The 19,704-nt window shown below is 40.4% G+C and overlaps 1 protein-coding gene across 1 annotated transcript in view; it reads left to right on the forward strand.

Moving 5' to 3' along the window:
* Positions 1-19,704, forward strand: part of PSMD14 (proteasome 26S subunit, non-ATPase 14) — a gene marked incomplete at its 5' end in the record, with an annotated part of 1,148,793 nt that overhangs the window by 390,923 nt on the left and 738,166 nt on the right. The window contains 2 exon segments of the mRNA XM_044074781.1: positions 791-861; positions 1,856-2,006. Of these exon segments, the coding sequence (XP_043930716.1) occupies positions 791-861; positions 1,856-2,006 (222 nt within the window).

Raw genomic sequence — 19,704 nt, forward strand, 5'->3', positions numbered from 1 at the left:
GTACACAGTCCATTTCATTTGTCACATCCCACATTTCTTCTAAAAGGCTTGTTTGGTAGCAGTTCTGGTTGTAGGAAAAGTAGAGTTCCTTACTGGAAGATGTGTAAAGCAGCATGATTCTGCAATGGGGTCTCACTTCATTGACGTAAAACTACAGTGTTTGGCACACAGTCCACTTCAGAGTAGGTTCATGAATGCCAACATGGGAGCTAAAGAAGGTGGCTATAACAATTTGATTAGTACTAGCAGAAACATTTTGTTTTTAGAGATAGACTATTAAGGTGAGTATCTCCCTTAACTCAACAACTGTAGTTAAGTATCCAAAAACTGAGTATCCATTAACTATACTATAGAAAAGTATGATTTGATTACATCTCACTGTCTCCGGGCCTCCAATATCAGTGACTCTCATTTATGTTCTTTTCTGTTCCTCTTTTTAGCTTCCTTTTACATTCATTGCTGCTCATTTTTACTATTTTCCAGTGCATATTGTTTAGTAGTAGATGTCCCTGTTAATAAACCTCCATTGCTCAGCTCCTGTAATTACATGAATTTTTGTACTGTTTAAGTTGCAGATTAGCTGTGAATCCTGTTTGCTTTTCACATACTAAGTAGTCGAATGCCATACTTTATTGTGACATCTGAAATGTGTCAGATGCTTTCCTAGTTTTGCATGTAGGTAGTTTTAGGAATTATTCACAATTAGATCGTATTAATTTGTTTTGTGTATGTATTTACTGATGTATCAAATTATTTTCAGGATGTTTTTCTTTTCTTTTTTTCTTAACAGGGTGTCAGTGTTGAAGCTGTTGATCCTGTATTTCAGGCTAAAATGTTAGATATGCTGAAACAGACGGGCAGGTAAGTGTCCCTTTGTTCCATATTCAGTGTTGTAATGACTGGACCCATATAAACGTTTCACTATGAGCTAATTACTAAAATAGTATATTAGTTTAGGACATGGGCATATGAATTGAAGAGTGCTTGCTTTGTTTAATGTTTGAGACCATAATGACAATAGACACCTTAAGATACAAGTCATTTGTCTATAATATAATCTGCATTTTATAGTTAGCAAATTTCTTGCATGATATTTTCCCTTTTCACCAGGTTTTGCTAAACAGAGGGTCAGCATACTTTTTATTTGCAGTTTGTTGCATCCTGAAGTCTAAGTGTTCAGACCCCTTAATTTTATTGGAATATCTGTTAGTATTATTCAATAACTGAATGAAACTGTATGACAGTTTATCTTGTATTGGTTGTATATTGGTATGAAGCTGTGTTGTTACAGTAGTCAGCTGTATTGCAGTTGTACATTTATTTTTAGGACAGATGATTTTACACAGTATTCAAAGTCTTTTATCTTTCATTTCATTTTAATCTCAACAGTTGTCATCTGTTGGCTGAAATACCTATACTGTGAAAAACTTCAAAATTAATGTTAACAAAAGTCTCAGCAGCCCAGCAGAACAGTGCAAATTGCTTTTTGACTGAGTTCTTAGTCCCACTGCTGGTTTAATTGATATTAAAGGGTGGATATTTACTTTCAAGTGCTGAAAGGGTAAAAACTGGCTCTGGGAAGGTGTGGTAACAGGGTGAAAAATTGAAAGCATGCTCTACCACTGTTAATGCACATTCTCTTAATGATAGCACTTTTGTCACACTTTTCTCATTTCCATGTTTTCTTGCTAGCAAGTTGAATGATTTCACTGTTTCAAACAGTGCTTTTGTCATGCCTATGTTTTTTTTTTCTCTCAGTCATCTTAGTTTAGATCTAAGATTTTTTTTTTTCATTTCAAACCCTTAGTGTTTTATTATATGTACATTGCAGTACTGTCAGTGTTGTATTTTGCAGGCCTGAGATGGTTGTCGGTTGGTACCACAGTCACCCTGGTTTTGGCTGCTGGCTCTCAGGAGTTGATATCAACACACAACAGAGCTTTGAAGCACTGTCGGAGAGAGCTGTCGCAGTAGTAGTGGATCCCATTCAGAGCGTCAAGGGAAAGGTACACGCTTTTTTCTGCATTATGCAGTTGCAGACTTTAACATCTGTTTTGCCTTGAACTGTTGAGTATCCATGCTCATTATTCTGTTTATATCACTACAGAAACTGAAGTTGCTGTATTTAATGATTACAGAACAAGACCAGTATACGACAGAACTGCTGTCTAAATTCCTAATTATATGCATCCTATGACCGGAGTGTGAGCTTAACTGTCCAGTAATCAGAGGTGTGGCTTATTGCCACATTCTCCTGACTTTTGACTAACTTGTTGTTAATAACATAGAGGACTGATTTACTCTTTTTTTTTAAGAAGATGCATTGCAGTATGATGAACATCTTGTTAGTTGTATTTCAGAGATTTGTAAGAGAATGAAGCAGTGTTTATAGCTAAGCAGAAAAGTGCATTTCTAAACACAATTTTTCTAAGTTCAGATTCCTTCAGTTAACTGGGAAGCAGTGATTATAATTTTAATTAGTTGTATGATCCACAAATTACATCATTAGTAATGGGGTTGACTAGACTGTTGAAAGTGAGTTACAGCTGTGACTTCTGTAGTATCATGTAAAATAACTGCTTACTTGGTTTGAGTGAAAGTCTGATATTGCATTTAGTGGTTTATGGTTTTCTGCTGCACTATTTAAATATGCAAATAAAGCATTTGTTTATTGTATTTCCAAAAACCTGCTTTCGCATGTCAGTATATTTTATTAGTATTATTTTTTGAGAAGCAATCCAAGTCAGTTAATATTAACAGCAGCTGGATTGCCATGTTAAAAGGTACTGTGCTGATGAAGCATGTTTCTCTAAATTTCAAATTTAATTGACAGAGAGAGAGAGAGAGAGAGACAGCTGTTTAAAGTCAGTCATACCAATTTACATTTTATATAGGGGATTGCACTAATGATAAGCATGTTAACAGATTATACAGGCAGCTTAACATGGGAAGCATATTGGGTTGTAGTTGTCCTTTGTGGAAGTCTTTCTTTTGTTCTTGTTTGGTCCCTTTCTTTTCTATTTCTTTCTAGCCCCATATGCCATTTTCTTATTTCCTGCCTCATGACAGCAGGGAGCAAGCTCTATTATCACCTTTGCAGAGCTGTCTGCAAATGTGAGAGGCAATTCGATTTTGTTCTACCGCAGGGAGGGTGGATTAGAAAACTACAGAACATAAATTGGCTGGGAGGTTTACTGCCTTAAACTACTGCTGCGGCTTCTTGTTTCAGCATGTACCGTCATTGAGATGTAGAGATTAAGGCCATTAACAAAAAAAAAAAAAATCTGTGTGTATTATCGGTGTTTAAATAATATTGTACTTCCTTTGTTTCAGGATTCATAATATTTTATAACTGAAGTAATGTAGTGCCTCTAATTTAGCAATTCTTGTATTTTTATTTATTTATTTTTGCTTTTTGATAGGTAGAGAAGTAACTTATTGGTTTGTGGGGTCATACTCCAGTTTGGAATTGTGTTTAGATGCAGACAATAACCCAAGATGGTTTGCATGTTATGTGCACAACTGGGTCTTTAATGTGAATGAAGGACCCTATTAATGGGCCTTGTTTCATTTCCTCATGTATTGTGCCCAAATTACCTATATAAAGTACTGAAGGTGCTTGGTGTTGATAGCTATACTAGGCTTTTAAAGGTGCTTGAATTCTTTGCAGAAGAGTTAAGGAGTTATGAATTTACTTACCTTTTTACACTTGTCCTATATTGAATAGAAGAAGAGTTCCTAAAGCTAGACTTTACACTGTTGGCTAATTTATTTTGTGTAGCGTTATAATGTGGGCCATTTTAAGCTAAGCCAGTTTCCCTTTCAAAGGTGAGAATCAAACCCTGTACCTTGCTCTGCAAGGTAAACACCTTACACCAGCCCCCCAACCCCATAGTTGTATCTCTTTTGCAACTGATAGTTATTTATCAGCCATGCATTATATAATGACATAAGAAAAGTATCAGTCATGCATTATGGAAAACAGTACTTGATTTGCTTGGGATCGTATTAGGTTTTGAAACGCAACTATTTAAGCGCAAGAAGCGCCAAACAATGTTATATACAGGTTTTTGAAACTTAACTATTTAAGCGCAAGAAGCGCCAAGACTAGATGAACACTCATAACTGGTTTCCTCTATGAAGTATCTATTATTTCATGCTGTTTTTGGGAGACTCCTGTATTTAGGTGTATCTCGTGCTACTTGTTGGTCGTATAGGACACTAGGGCTATATGCTTGCACCCAGTGTGTTTCTTAACTAATTTATATCGCTTTCCTTCACTTATGAAGCCATACAATAGTATAAATGCAATATAACTAACTATTAGCCTAATAATCTGCATTTATAGTGAATTATCCGGGTGTCTAGGATTTAGGATATTAAATTGCTAGTTTATGCAGTTGCAAAAGGCAATAGCTTAGTAGGGAATTATAACCATCTCACTAAATGCTGTGTTTATCAGGGAATTGAATACAGGATACATTTCACGCCTAATTGTATTTGCAAGGTGACCCTTTATCCCAAAGTCTCAAGTGCATTTTACTTCTGTGGTGGTCACATTTAAAATATACAGAGGGACAATTGCTTGCAATTACTGTACAATACTATTCATGTTCATAACATCACTGAAGTTGTGCTTTATCTGGTCTTGTGAATGTATTTACTACAGTGCCCCTATCTGCTATTTCTACTGGATACCTTTTGTGAATATCATTACTGCACTGCCATTACCTGCTGTTTTTACTGTATATATTTGGTCTTGTGAATGTATTTACTGCACTGCCACTATCTGCTATTTCTACTGGATACCTTTTGTGAATATCATTACTGCACTGCCATTACCTGCTGTTTTTACTGTATATATTTGTAAATAGTCTAAATGCTGCTGTGTTCCTATCTAATTTTGTCAATAAGTCACCCATACAGTGGATGTTGGTGCTAGTTAACCAGTATTTGCCTACCTATATTCACTTATATATACCCTCAGTGTTTTTTTTTTACCTTTCTCTTTTTCCTAAGCATTGCTCTAAAATAATCCCCCTCCTCTTTGTTTTTTCTTGTAGCCCTACAGGGCTCTCCCCTGTGGTTTTTCTTGTGGCCACAGTAACAGCTACAGTGTGTTGTGTATCCTAATTTCTGCACCTGTAACCATCGGTCTAGGAGCCAACAAAAGCTTAAACAAAAAGTCCCTTGGAAGTATGTGTCCCTGTAAAATGTGCTATATGATGAACTAGTGTCTTGGTTAATGTTAGAGTGAATGATATAATAGCCTTTATAGTGCTCCCCTGCTAGTTACCACATAAAGCAGATGCCAGCAGCCCCTGTTCTATCTCTACAGCTACCCTCAGCCTGTATACTGTTCCTGTCCTATTCTACCATTCTAACTTTTCTTCTCCCTGGACCTTAAGCCCAAACCCTCTCTCAACTGCATTTCTGCCTATTCTTACTGACTAAAGTCTCCCACTTACCACCTTGAATATACTACTATCGCTACTTTGTTTTTCACCTGCTCCTCGCTGCTAGTATATCTTCTCTCCCCCTTCTTTTCTCTCACTGTCTTGTCCATCTCGGCCTTTCCTCTCTGACTTTCTGTAAGTATAGCTGTCTATGTAATTTGTGCCCTGTGTGGTCCTCCAAACCTCTCTGCTCTTATTTGTATGCTAACTATTCTCTTAGCAATACTACATACTCACCATCTACTTGCCCTCTACTCTTCTGATTGTTTCCAGGCAGACCTGCCTTCTACCTTCCTTTGGCTCTTCCCGCTCCGTTCCCCCTGCGGGCTCACTCCGCTCCCCTACTCTGCCCCCAATTCTTACCCGCCCCCAGTACATCTATCTTTATACCTAATAGGCCACTTCCTCTACCTACACCCTCCAGCCTCACCTAATTAATTCATCACTTAAAACCCACTAATTACTCACTCCTATCTCACCTACTCTCCTGCTTAACCTATCTACTTCACATAAAACCATAGTTCTTAAACAACTATCACTATTACCTCCCTAACATAGATACACTGCTGCAGTGTTACTCTTGATATACATCATGTACACTAAACCACTAACCTTTACAACTCTGTTACTACTACCTATCTGCCTTTCCTACATACACCATCTCACCAGACCTCTTTATACCAATCACACACCCCCATCCCATTCTACCACCTCCTCACCCTTACAACTAATTCACTCTTTATTCTTCATATCCCGTAACCTCTACTCCCGCAACAATTCCTTGCTCTTCAACTACAAATTCCTATCCCACCCCAGAACCACTATTCAAATACACACCACTCCCAACTCAACACACTCCTCCAACTTCAAACCCAATACCAAGTTTCTTAAACACCTCTCTTACCTCATACACCACACTACCTCCATACTTACCTCTGGAGATATACACCCAAGTCCCGGCCCTTCTGCCACTCCCATCTCTCCCTCCCCATCTCCTCTACCCCACTCAATTAGTAGGCCCATCCACTTCACCGCACTCAGTGCCCAAAGCATATGTAATAAAATCCCACAACTTCATGCCTGGCTCCATCATAACAAACCTGATTTTCTTTCCATATCAGAATCATGGCTCAAGCCGCACATTAAAAACTCAGAACTTACTCCACCTAACTACAGTATTATCAGACATGATAGAACTCATAAAAAAAGGAGGAGGTGTAAGTCTCCTCCTCTCCTCAGTCACCCCCTAATCTAAACCTGTCCCCAATTTTGGAAAAGCTGAGTTACTTTTAACTCTTCTTCAAGTAAACAAACAAAAATCCATCTGCATAGCCACTCTTTACATCCCTCCTGGGGATATAATATCCCTGTCCTAGAAGACATTCTCTCCTGGCTCTCATCCAATATCACAAATGAAACTATAATCCTTGGACATGTTAACATTAACTGGGAAAACATACAATCCCCATCCAACTCCCTCAGTATAAATCTTTATAACTTCACACAACTTATTAACTCCCCAACCAGACCCTCCAAAGACCTCATATCTGGCAGCACCTTAGACTGGATTCTAGTGTCCCACCCACACTACTACTCTGAGTGGTACCCTTCCAGATCCACTTGGAGACCATCTCCCCACTTTTGCCCTTCGCCTTCCCTTCTTCCTTCAACTATCCCACTCCTACATCACTACTCGCCTCTTAAAAGACTTTAACCACAATGATTTCTCCGACACTCTAAAAAGAACCAACTGGAATCCATTAAGAACTTTATCCCTTGAATAACGCAGTTACTTACTTCAATACAACCTTCCTATGCTTGCTTGACTCCTTTGCTCCATTAAGAACTAAATGCATAAAAAGTAAATCCGTCCCTTGTCTAACTAGGAACACCCTAATTACTATGCGAAATCGTGATAAAGCATGGAACCACTATCACAAAACAAAAACTTCCATTTCCTTTAATGAATACAAAATACTTCACGACAAAGCAAAAAAACTCATTAACACCGACCGCAAAGCTTATTTTTCCACTCTCCAAAATAAACACAACAATAACCCCAAGAAATTCTGGGATGGCATCTCTTCCCTTCTAAGCCCAGTTAGAAAAGAAAACCCGTGCCCTGACCCAAATGCCTCAGACTCAGATTTAGCTGCCCAATTTAACTCATTCTTTATTGACTCCATCTCTAAATTAACATCATCCTTTACCACAAAACTACCAGCCCCCAGCAGCCTCCTCAGAACCCCTTCTCTCAAAACTTCAGTACCCCCCAATGTCCTCACTTCACCACAAACCCTATTCCCATCTCTACTATAAAAAAACTTCTTCAAAAACTAAAACCATGTTCTAATGCTCCTGATGAAATACCCTCCTTCTTCCTAAAAACTGCTACAGAAGCCATAGCCTACCCTTTCAGCATCCTAATAAATCAATCTATTTCTGAATGCCATGTTCCCCAGATTTGGAAAAAGGCCTACATTATTCCACTCCACAAAGGTGACAATAATAATGACATCTCCAACTTCCATCCCATCGCTATCCTATCCCCCATCTCTAAAATTCTTGAAAAATGTTTCCACCTACAACTCCTATCCTACCTCATCAATAATAACCTACTAACTTCCACTCAGCATGGATTCCATCCTGGCCATAGTACTACCATAGCTCTCCTCTCCATCCTTGAAACTGTAAACAAGGCCCATTACTCTGGTCTCATCGTTTCCACCCTCCTCTTAGACCTCTCTAAAGCATTCAACACCATCTCTCATAACCTTCTTACTAAGCTCTCTAAACTACGCTTATCCCACTCTTCTATTAACTGGTTCACCAGCTACTTATCAGATAGACAACAAGCAGTCAAGTGGAAAAAAAGCAATTTCCCCTTTCCAATTCACACCCACTGGTGTACCCCAAGGCTCAATTCTAGGACCCTTTCTATTTAACATCTTCATCAATGACTTCCACCAGGCCATCCCTCACTCTAAACTTGTTCAATACGCAGACAATTCAACAATAATCTGCTCTTCCTCCTGCTCATCTACACTAATGAAACTTACCCAAGAAGCATTCTTTGCTACAGAACTATGGATGCTTCAGAACCATTTAGCACTAAATGCTAATAAGACTAAACTGATGTTATTTTCCCCCTCCAGAAGCATTACCCTAGATAAACACTTTTTCCTTATTACCAGTAAAGGTAACACTTCTCTTGAAACTGTCTCTACTGCCAAACTCTTAGGTATCCTAATTGATGACCAACTAAAGTTTGACAACCATTTGCAGGCAAATATAAAAAAAACTCACAACAAATTATGCATGCTTTACCGCCATTACCAATTTATATCTCCCCCCACTAGGCTCACTCTTGCTAACACTTACCTAACCCCATCCCTACTATATGGAGCCTCTATCCTTACCAACCTGCACTCCTCCCTCAAATCTAAACTCTCCTCCTGTTACTATAAGATCGCAAAATTCGCAACTGGCCACAGGTCCAACACCCATCACTGTACCTCCCTACACCAGCTGAAATGGCTTGAACTTCCCAATTATCTCATCTATACACAACTCATCCAAGCACATAAACTTATATTTAACCCTTCTCTCTGCCCCTCCCTCATCTCAACCTTTAAAATGCATCTTCCTAACAGATGCTTACGATCCAACCAACAAAATCTAATTGAACTGCATAAACCCTTCCACCCACCTGGCAAACATCTTCTTTCACGCCACTGGAACTCCCTCCCACCTCTCATCCGCACCACCAACAGTCTCTCTATCTTTAAATCTCTTCTCCACTCTCACCTGACATCACTGTGGGAATGCTCTTGCTCTCATCCTACATAATATCTCTATCTATAATGTCTTCTCCACTCTCACCTGACATCACTGTGGGAATGCTCTTGCTCTCATCCTACATAATATCTCTATCTATAATCTCTTCTCCACTCTCACCTGACATCACTGTGGGAATGCTCTCGCTCTCATCCGACATAATATCTCTATCTATAATCTCTTCTCCACTCTCACCTAGCATCACTGTGGGAATGCTCTCGCTCTCATCCTACATAATATCTCTGTCTATAATCTCTTCTCCACTCTCACCTAACATCACTGTGGGAATGCTCTCGCTCTCATCCTACATAATATCTCTATCTATAATCTCTTCTCCACTGTCACCTAACATCACTGTGGGAATGCTCTCGCTCTCATCCTACATAATATCTCTATCTATAATCCCTTCCTACCTCAAACACTTCTGCTGACACCTTCTTAGTAACTGTCTCTCTTTATTCCTCCTTAAAACATTTATATTGGGGTACTTTGCACTACCTTTTAAAACTGGAACAAACTCAATTATTAACACTGTGATTCTTTTTCTCCCCTGACATTTGACTATTGCTAAAATTGTGATACTTTTCTACTCTGACATTTAACATTGGGATATTGCATCTACCCTGTTATTGATCATTGTTATAACTTTGATACTTTATCTACTCTGACATTTTATTTTCTAAATTCTCTTAACCTCTGCATCAGTATCTAGTAGATTCACAGTTATGTCTTCTTAGTACTCTGTGTAACTTAGAATTATTTTTAATATTTTTTGTAATACTGTTATTATAACTAGTTGTATCTTTGGAGCTTTTCTCCCCAGGACGCCATTGAAAACGGGCTCCTCAAGGCCCAATGGACCACCCTGGTAAACAAACTGCAAATAAATAAATATAATGACATAAAAAAGTGTGTGTGTGTGTGTGTGTGTGTGTGTATATATATATATATATATATATATATATATATATATATATATATATATATATATATGCATATATATATATATATATATATATATATATATATATATATATATATATATATATATATATATATATATATATATATGCATATATATATATATATATATATATATGCATATATATATATATATATATATATATATATGCATATATATATATATATATATATATATATATATATATATATATATATATATATATATATATATATGCATATATATATATATATATATATATATATATGCATTATATAATGACATAAAAGTATCAGCCATGCATTATATAATTACATAAGAAAAGTATATATATATATATATATATATATATATATATATGCATTATATAATGACATAAGAAAAAAATATATATATGTATGTATATATATATATATATATATATATATATGTAAGTGGGGGGTATTCATGCTAGTCATAATAAACATACTAAAATTGTAAGTGTACTTGTGCTCATGTTTAATTTACTTTTCTAATGTCACAGGTTGTAGTACGACGTGCAAGTGTTTTTGGTGTGGTCCTACAAAAGCCATTGGAACTTTCAGTTAAAAATGACTTTACTGTAACCTATATGTTCTAACATTACAAAATTCTGTGGTCCGTTATGTAATATATTGTGACATTTGTTATCTTTTGGACATTTAAAGGATTGAAAGTTAGTTTGAGAGGAATCCTAAAGCAACTCGTACCACTGAGATTATCTTCACGTCCTTATAATGCACCTCACTAAAAAAGTCTTAAGTGTATTGATTGCATGACTTTTGATTCCAGTGTGCCATATGCCTGCACCCACTATACTTTGGTTAGGAGTGGCATTCTTTGCTGTACATTATAGCTCTTTCTCTGCATGTTCACTCCACCTGGGTTGAGCATAAATTGAACGAGTTTAAATTCCTCAGTTTCTGTTCCCCAATTTAGAGTTCCTCTGCCGTGTTTCTCTTAAAATAAATCCCTGCCAGAGCTGTACATGCTTGCGCATGTCAGTGACTCAAACTGTGTGGGATTTTCTTTTTTCTTTGCAATTATGCAACCATAGAGTTAGCGTATAAAAGGGTGGTGTGGAGAACAATGTCCCAGATTGGGGAGATCCAGAAGTTATTATCTCTGCAAAGTACTGTATTTCTTGATTTATCCAGCCAAAGCTTTGTCCAGTTTTCCTTCTGGTTGAATTTCCACTGTATTTTATTTTTGACTAAATTTAGGGAAACCATCTGGATACCTTCTTTTTGCTGTAAATGGCTGGATTAATGTCACCAGAGAGAGCATGGATTTCCAGAGAATGTGGAATGCCTTTGCAGTCAACAAATATTGAAGTAGAACCATTCCTCCTCCTGCCTGTTTTGCTTTGAACACTAAAACCGTGATACTGCCAGCTTAATAACAGTAACATTGATGTTTTTTGATGTTATCATTTGATTGCCAAAGCTATCATAGGCCTTCACAATGTTACAGAGGTGGAACTGTGAGAAGAGCTTAGGAAGGAACATCACTCGAAGAAGTATTTAAAGGTTCACATCCATTGCAAGGCAGATAGGCCCAAGATTGTACCTGGAAACAAGTCCTAATGCTGCAAGTACCAGCCCTTCTTTAAAGTCAAACAGATTTCTTAACAGAAATCAGTGTTGCAGTATTCGTAACAATCGGGGTTATGTCCACTGCTGTCTGGCTGGGTACCAAAGCTTTACCTTCCCGGTATCATATGTCTGATGTGTGACCTCAAATTGCAAGTGGGAAGCAGTGATTGTATATACAAGTAATCTACTTCAGTATTTGTTGACTTTATGGGCATTCCATATATAAGTAATTCCTCAGACTATCTCCTCACCAGCCCAAACTCATGTTGCGCATCTGTTGGACTGATTGTCGTTTGGTCATTAGTACCATTTCTTCGAATACTCTGATAAGTACCTCATTGGGGAACTTTCCTTTATATTTCTTAATTATTTTTCTTACTGATATTAGATGTCAGCTAGGAGTGGTAAGTGTGAGTGAGGTAGGCAAAGCCTATACAAAGACTTTTGCATGTCTAGTGGGTTTTTTTTTTTACTTAGTGGCAGAACACAACTACAGAGATTGTTCCGTCTGCCAATCCTTTGCACCTAATAACTTGCAGCCGTGTTTGTCCACACTTGACACTTTCTGGGAGACCCAGCATTTCAAACAGTTGTCCCATTCAGAGGTGGAAGATTCTGCCTCCCTGGAGGTAAATCCACCTCTTAAGAAAAAGCTTAAAAGGCCTAGACCAGAGGCTTAGTCAACCCCTTTTTGACTCTGACGTACCCTATGAGGTTTGAGAACATGTGGTATGTCCAATTCCTCCTCATATGCCGTCTACTGAGACTCCGCTGCAGGGTAGTATGATGTTTGAGGATTCTGCAGGCAGAGGTGATCGGCAAATCATGCATTGCACGAAGTATCGGAGACCATCCATGTGCAACTAACAGTGGGCAAGACTGCTTTTCAGTTTATAGCATCCTACAGACCACCCTCTCAGTCAGGAATCCCATTCGGCTTTCCTGAAAACATTGGAGAACATGAAGATCTCTCCGAACACCATTATATTGGGCGACTTCAACTACCCAAACATTGACTGGAAGCACTACTTAAGCCCCAGCACCTTAGCCCAAAGATTCCTGGAAATTATAAACTCAAATGCTATGGAACAACTAGTCACCACTCCCACAAGAGGGGACAACATACTAGACCTGATCATTACCAACATGGGGACTCTATGCTCCACACCAGAAGTATATCCCTCATTGGTAAGATCAGACCATATATTAATTTCACTGGATGTCCACATCCCGACCCCACCCCCAGCCCAGAAAACCACAGTGAAAAACTTCTCAAAAGCGAACTTCTCACTTCTCAAAACCAAAGTGGAATCCTTCAAGGCCCCAGGGCCAGTGGAAACTACAGCCCAAACTGCAGAATCCTATATAAATGCATTCTACGGACATCTCCAGGAATGCATGGATCATGCTATCCCAAACAAAACCAAGACCCAATCATCCAAAGGCAGGCGTCCAGTCTGGTGGACCCCTGCCATAAATAAACTGTACAACAGAAGGAGGAAGCTACTACATGATAGAGCAAAATCCCTAATAGGGAAGGCATCTCTGATCAGTACTAGCAAAAAATTACGATCCCTCTTAAAATCCTCCAAGGCCAGCTTCGAGAGAAAAATTGCACAGGACACCAAAGACAATCATAAGGCTTTTTTCAGTTATGTTAGAAACCTGGGATGCAACTCCCAAACTTGTTCTGAGTTGATTCTAAATGACAACAGACATCGCCAATATCCTGGCAGACAGGTTCAGTGCAAACTTCTCCACCCCCCCCCCCCCAAAAGAGCAAATATCTATCCCGGCAGAGGGTTGCCTCCCAAACATCTCAGATGCTCAGGTGAAGGCAGCCCTCTCCAAAGCAAAAAACACTGCTTCCATGGGACCAGATGGCGTCCCAGGCTGCGTCCTACATGAACTACAAGAGGAACTAATCCCTCAAATACAACAGCTATACAATCTCAGCCTCACTACAGGATATGTGCCCACAGAATGGCGTACAGCAACAGTGGTCCCACTCCACAAAGGTGGAGCCTCTACGGAGCCTGGAAACTATCGCCCCATAAGCCTGACTAGCTTAGTCTGCAAGGCTATGGAGAGGATCATCATGGAGCTCATAAACAAAGACATTGGGGACCTACAGACACTAGATCCTACCCAGTTCGGCTTTGTCAAGGGCAGATCCTGCCTTTTGAACCTGGTTGACTTCTTTGAAACAGTCACCAAAGCCATAGATGAAGGGAAGGTAGTCCACACAGCCTATCTGGACCTTGCAAAGGCATTTGACACAATACCCCACTCGGGCATCATAGATAAGCTATCCAGCTTAAATATAAACCCCTATGTCACAAGATGGGTCGCAAACTGGCTCAAAGACAGAACCCACAGAGTGAGAGTTGCTGGAGCCATGTCAGACTCGAAACCGGTCACAAGTGGCATCCCACAGGGTTCTGTCCTGGGACCACTCTTGTTCTGTATATACTTTTCCGAGGTACAGGCAAACGTGGGAGGACTATGGCTCACCAAGTTCGCAGATGACTGCAAACTGGGCGCCATAATCAACTCTCCAGCTGACACAAACATCCTTCAAAAAGGTCTCACAGAGACAGATAACTGGTGCCAGAACCATGGTTTAAAGCTAAATGCCAAAAAATGTATAGTCATACCCTTTGGCAAAAACAATGTGCCCACAAATTACCACATAGGCGGAAACCCATTAAGTACAGAGAAAGTTATTAGGGACCTGGGGACCCAAGTTGATAGCAATCTCTCCTTTGAAAACCACATTGCCAAAGTAGTTAGAAAGACCTTCTACATAGCCCACCTCATCACGAAGGGTTTCACATCTAGATCAAGAGAGGTAATCGTGCCCTTTATTCATCCCTCATCAGGCCCATCATAGAATACAATGCCCCTTTTGGGATGTACCTTACCCGACACCTGCAGCAATTAGAAAGACCCCAAAAGCATCTCACCAAGAGGATCAAGGGTCTCAAACAGATGCCATATGCTGCTCGGTTAAAAAAACTCCAGCTCTACTCAGTTGCATACCGCCTACTTGAGGCGATCTATGCCTGACATACAAAGCTATGTCAAATCCAGAATTAATGGACATGCTCCACCTCAGTAAATCTAAATCCCTTAGAGCCACACGCCGAGGGACTTGAACCTCAGCACAGAAATAAATAGAACTTGCTGGAGGGACAGGTTCATAACCCAGAGGCTCCCTTCGCTCTGGAATAGAATTCCAGTTCATGTGAGGCAGAGCACCTCACTGAATCTCTTCAAGAAGAATCTCGATAAGTGGATGGGGGATCGTAGGTTTGTCCCAGGGATTACTCCCGTGTCACTATTAGACAGAGGCACAGTAAACTAAACCTTAAAAAGGGCACAGTATACTCAATTCAAGGGGTGGCGTAACCCATACAGAATCGGGCTAGGCTTAAAATTGCCCCAGGGCAGATAGCCTAGTATGAACCTATGAACCTATATTAGATGCTGTCCCTCAAACCCTGCATAGGGAAGAGATCCCAGTAAACTAACTGAAGTTGCTCAGGGAACTGAGCCATCATATTTAATATAGACAAATAAGGGACCCACACACACAGAAAATATCAGGCAACTAAACATGTTGCTTCCTCTCAACCTTCTCCTTTCTCTTGTAGGGAGAAGAAATGGGTGAATTTCTTTCAGTGTTTGCTTAAGGTTGTTTTGGCTCTGAAACCTCCTTCTTTCACCCCCCCCCCCCCCCTTTAAAATATTGCATGTGAATGCATCTCCCTCTGAAGATGAGGAGGCTTCTGATACTGACAATTTTCTGGTCTTCTCCTCTCAAAAGCACTGTTCTGGCCAAGTCCCTTTGGATGATGAGGACTCCATTTCACCTAATTCTCAAGTAGAATTCACTTCTTTTGGGGGACAATCTTTAATATGATGAAGCATTTTGAGTGGTTTGGAAATGGACACCACAGCTCCTTCCCCCTGTACCTCCTGTTCTCGAGGCTTTTCTGGATGCTTTTCCACCCACTTTCTGCTGACCTTGACTTTCAGCCCCTGGCTCCCAAAAGACCAGACAGATTTTATAAAGTCTCTGATGAGTCTTTGTTTAAAAATCATGTAACTGATTCTTCTGCAGTTTCCCTCTCAATTGCTAAGCCTTCTAAACTCCTTCCCAATACCAATGCTCTCCCTTCGGACAAGAGTAGCAGGGCTGTGTATAGGTGGGGTAAAAAGGTTTATACCTGTGGCTGTTCATTACCAAACCCAGATTACTAAATACTTGATATCCATTCTCAGTTCTTTAAATAAGATAGTGGTGGATTCACAGGATTCAGATTCTAAACAGATGTTATTCTTACTTAATCAGGCTGCACAGGTGGCCAGGCACATTACCCTGTAAAGGCCTTGTCCAGAGTAGCTACTCTGACTGTGTAATCTCCAGGTATATATGGTTACGTAGCCAGCCTATTCATGCAGACCTGAAAGCAAAAATGATGGATTCCCCTTTAGACAAAAATCTTGTTTGGCCCCCAAGCTGCCAGCCTTTTCAAAACCCTTCAAGACCAGGGTTCATAGATTAGTACTAAGTTAACTGCCCTTGCGAGCCAGTTTAAGCTTAGCCATTTATCCCTTGTGAGGCTCAAACCCTGCACCTTGTGTTTGTAAGGCAAATACGTTAACCATTAGGCCGCCCTCCCAACCCCATGAAGGACTACAGACGGCTTCTGTTAACCTCTGTACCTACGTATCAGAGGAATTACCCAATTGAACCTACCCTTTTTGTTATAAGGGACCCTAGGCCTAGCCAGAAACACAAGAAGGCTCCCAGAAATAGATTTCCAGGTAAACCACAGAGGAATACCTCATCTGGGAAGCTTCCCTTTGGGGACATATTCCTGTGATGTGTCTACAACCTCCTTTCTCCCTGGCCTCCAGCCCCACCCTGCCCTTTTCAAAAAAGGCTGACCCAATCTTTCTCCACCTGGGACAAGATTACTACAGAAAACTGGGTGCTGTCTATCATAAAAAATGTTATGCCATGTCGTAGGTACAGATCCCTCCTCTAAATGGCATACCGCCACCTCCATGCCATCATATTCTTCTGCTTCCAAACATTTTACAGGAATTAAGCAAGGCACAACACAGCCAGTCCCAGAAGAATTTGTGGAAAACTGACTTTACTCAAGATTTATCCTAGTGCCAAAGAAAGGACAGTGCAGACCTGTACTGGATCTCTACTTAGTAAACACCTTCTGAAGTGCCAGCTGTCAAACTGCTGTCACTGCGTGCTGTGCTGCTTTGAAGTGCCAGCTGTCAAACTGCTGTCACTGCGTGCTGTGCTGCTTTGAAGTGCCAGCTGTCAAACTGCTGTCACTGCGTGCTGTGCTGCTTTGAAGTGCCAGCTGTCAAACTGCTGTCACTGCGTGCTGTGCTGCTTTGAAGTGCCAGCTGTCAAACTGCTGTCACTGCGTGCTGTGCTGCTTTGAAGTGCCAGCTGTCAAACTGCTGTCACTGCGTGCTGTGCTGCTTTGAAGTGCCAGCTGTCAAACTGCTGTCACTGTGCTGCTTTGAAGTGCCAGCTGTCAAACTGCTGTCACTGCGTGCTGTGCTGCTTTGAAGTGCCAGCTGTCAAACTGCTGTCACTGTGCTGCTTTGAAGTGCCAGCTGTCAAACTGCTGTCACTGCTGCTTTGAAGTGCCAGCTGTCAAACTGCTGTCACTGCATGCTGTGTTGTTGTTGAAGTGCCAGCTGTCAAACTGCTGTCACTGCACTGCTTTGAAGTGCCAGCTGTCAAACTGCTGTCACTGCGTGCTGTGCTGCTTTTCATTCTGCCCCACACTTTTCTAATATCTCTTGATCTTAAAAAGGAGGCTTAACCTCCATATACCGATTCAGAACTCTTGGAGGAGATTCCTCCGGTTTTATACTGTCATGTCACTGTCAGTTTAGTGCTTTGTGTTTAAGGCTTTCCACAGCCTCATGAGTTTTCACAAAGTGTCTGGCGCAGTGAATTTCTATTTTGATTTTTCCCTATTTAGATGACCTGTTAATCTAAGCTACTTCACCAAAAATTCTCCTACAGCATCTCCAGTTCACCATCCTCCTCTTCCCTATGTTGAAGTTCACGATCATTTACTAAAGATCCTCCCAGCAGCCATCTCATGACATCATTATTCTAGGCTGCAAGCCGAACACAAAAAGAATGCAGGCTTACTTGCCTCAAGAGAAGGTGCAGAGTCTTACAAACTCCCTCCACAAGCTTGTCTTCCTCAGCCAGGGTGATCCCAAGGGCTCTGGGGTTCATGATTTCCCAATGCTTTTTTTAGCCACACTACATATTAAAATCCAGTGGTACCTCAAAACAGTTTGGTGTTGGTATTCACACTACCTGGACACAGCGATTCACCTTTTACTGTTTCTAAGACTGGAGATCTTATAGTGGAAGGAACAGGTGAAACTTTAACCTAGGGCTTCTCTTCACTTCTCCATACCCAGTTCAGGAAATGCACACAGATGCCTCGGATGAGTCATGGGGGGGGGGGGGGGGCTGGACAGGGACCCAAGAAGTACAAATCAGAATGGTAGTCAGTGTTACTGAAGGAACACATAAACATAAAGGAAATGAGAACCTTCATTCAGGCTCTTCAGGTCTTTTTATATCTCTGGAAATCAGGCCCTATGCATGTTCAGAGACAACGTAACAGTAATGTGGTTCATAAACAAGCAATGAAAGACCAGATCTTACCAGTTGTGCAGACTGGCACAAAGTGTGGGATCTTGAGACTCACACCAACATACATCGCATCACAGAACAGTGTGTTGGCAGACTCTTAAAGCAGGTCCTTGGAGGACCCTCATGAAGGGACTCTGAACTGAAAGGTTTTCCAGGACATCCTTCAGTGCTAGAGCAGTCCACAGATAGATCTGCTTTCTTCAAAGCCCAACAAACTGCTTCCACTATTTTACACCAGGGACCCTTGTCCCTTAGCTTGGAGGACAGATGCTTTCACTTTTGAGTGGACAGGGAAATTCCTCTATGCCTTCCCTCCACTGCCTCTCATTCTAAGAGTTATTCTAAAGATGCAAAAAGAAAAACAAAATCTCTTGCCAGTGATTCCTTTTAGGCTAAGGCAGCAATGGGTCTCTCTCCTTTTTCTTCTACCCAAGGACAAGTACTACAAACTGTCACACTAAACAGATCTTGTCATACAACAAAAAGGGTTACTACTTCAATCCAGTCTGTCCTCCCTAAACCTAACTCTGTGGAAGATAGGGTTCTAATTCCTTACAAGCACCATATTTTTGATGGTATTATTCTTTCTCCAAGAAGCCAGGAGACCCACCATTTGAAAATCTTACATAGCCAAATGGAAGAGATTCGCCTGTTGGTGCCAAAGAAATAGACAGGACCCCAACCAGTCAGAGATACCTTCCATTCTGAAATATCTCTGTGAGCTCCTACAGTATTAATCATGCCTATTCTTCCATCAAAGCCCACCTGTCAGCCATCTCCAATTACTTACCTCTTACTCCACCACTTATGTCCAGATCTGAGGTCATGTTATTCCTTAAAGGGGTCTTGCATCTTAGACCAAGTAGAAAACTCATTGCCCCTACTTTGGGACCTCAGTTTTGTGCTGGAAAAGCTTACCATGCCTCCTTTTAAACCAGCAACATCAGAAAACTTCAGATTCTGCACCTGGAAAGCTATTATACTTCAGGCCCTCATTTAAGCTAGGAGAATTTCAGAGCTTCAGGCACTATTCCTCCCTTTCTTATTTTTCCCAAGAACAGGGTGACCCTCATGGCTAATCCTTCATTTATGCCTAAAGTGGTGAATGAGCTA

Source organism: Protopterus annectens, chromosome 6.part0, assembly GCF_019279795.1.
Source record: "Protopterus annectens isolate FY-2018-M chromosome 6.part0, PAN1.0, whole genome shotgun sequence".
Lineage (NCBI taxonomy): Eukaryota > Metazoa > Chordata > Ceratodontiformes > Protopteridae > Protopterus > Protopterus annectens.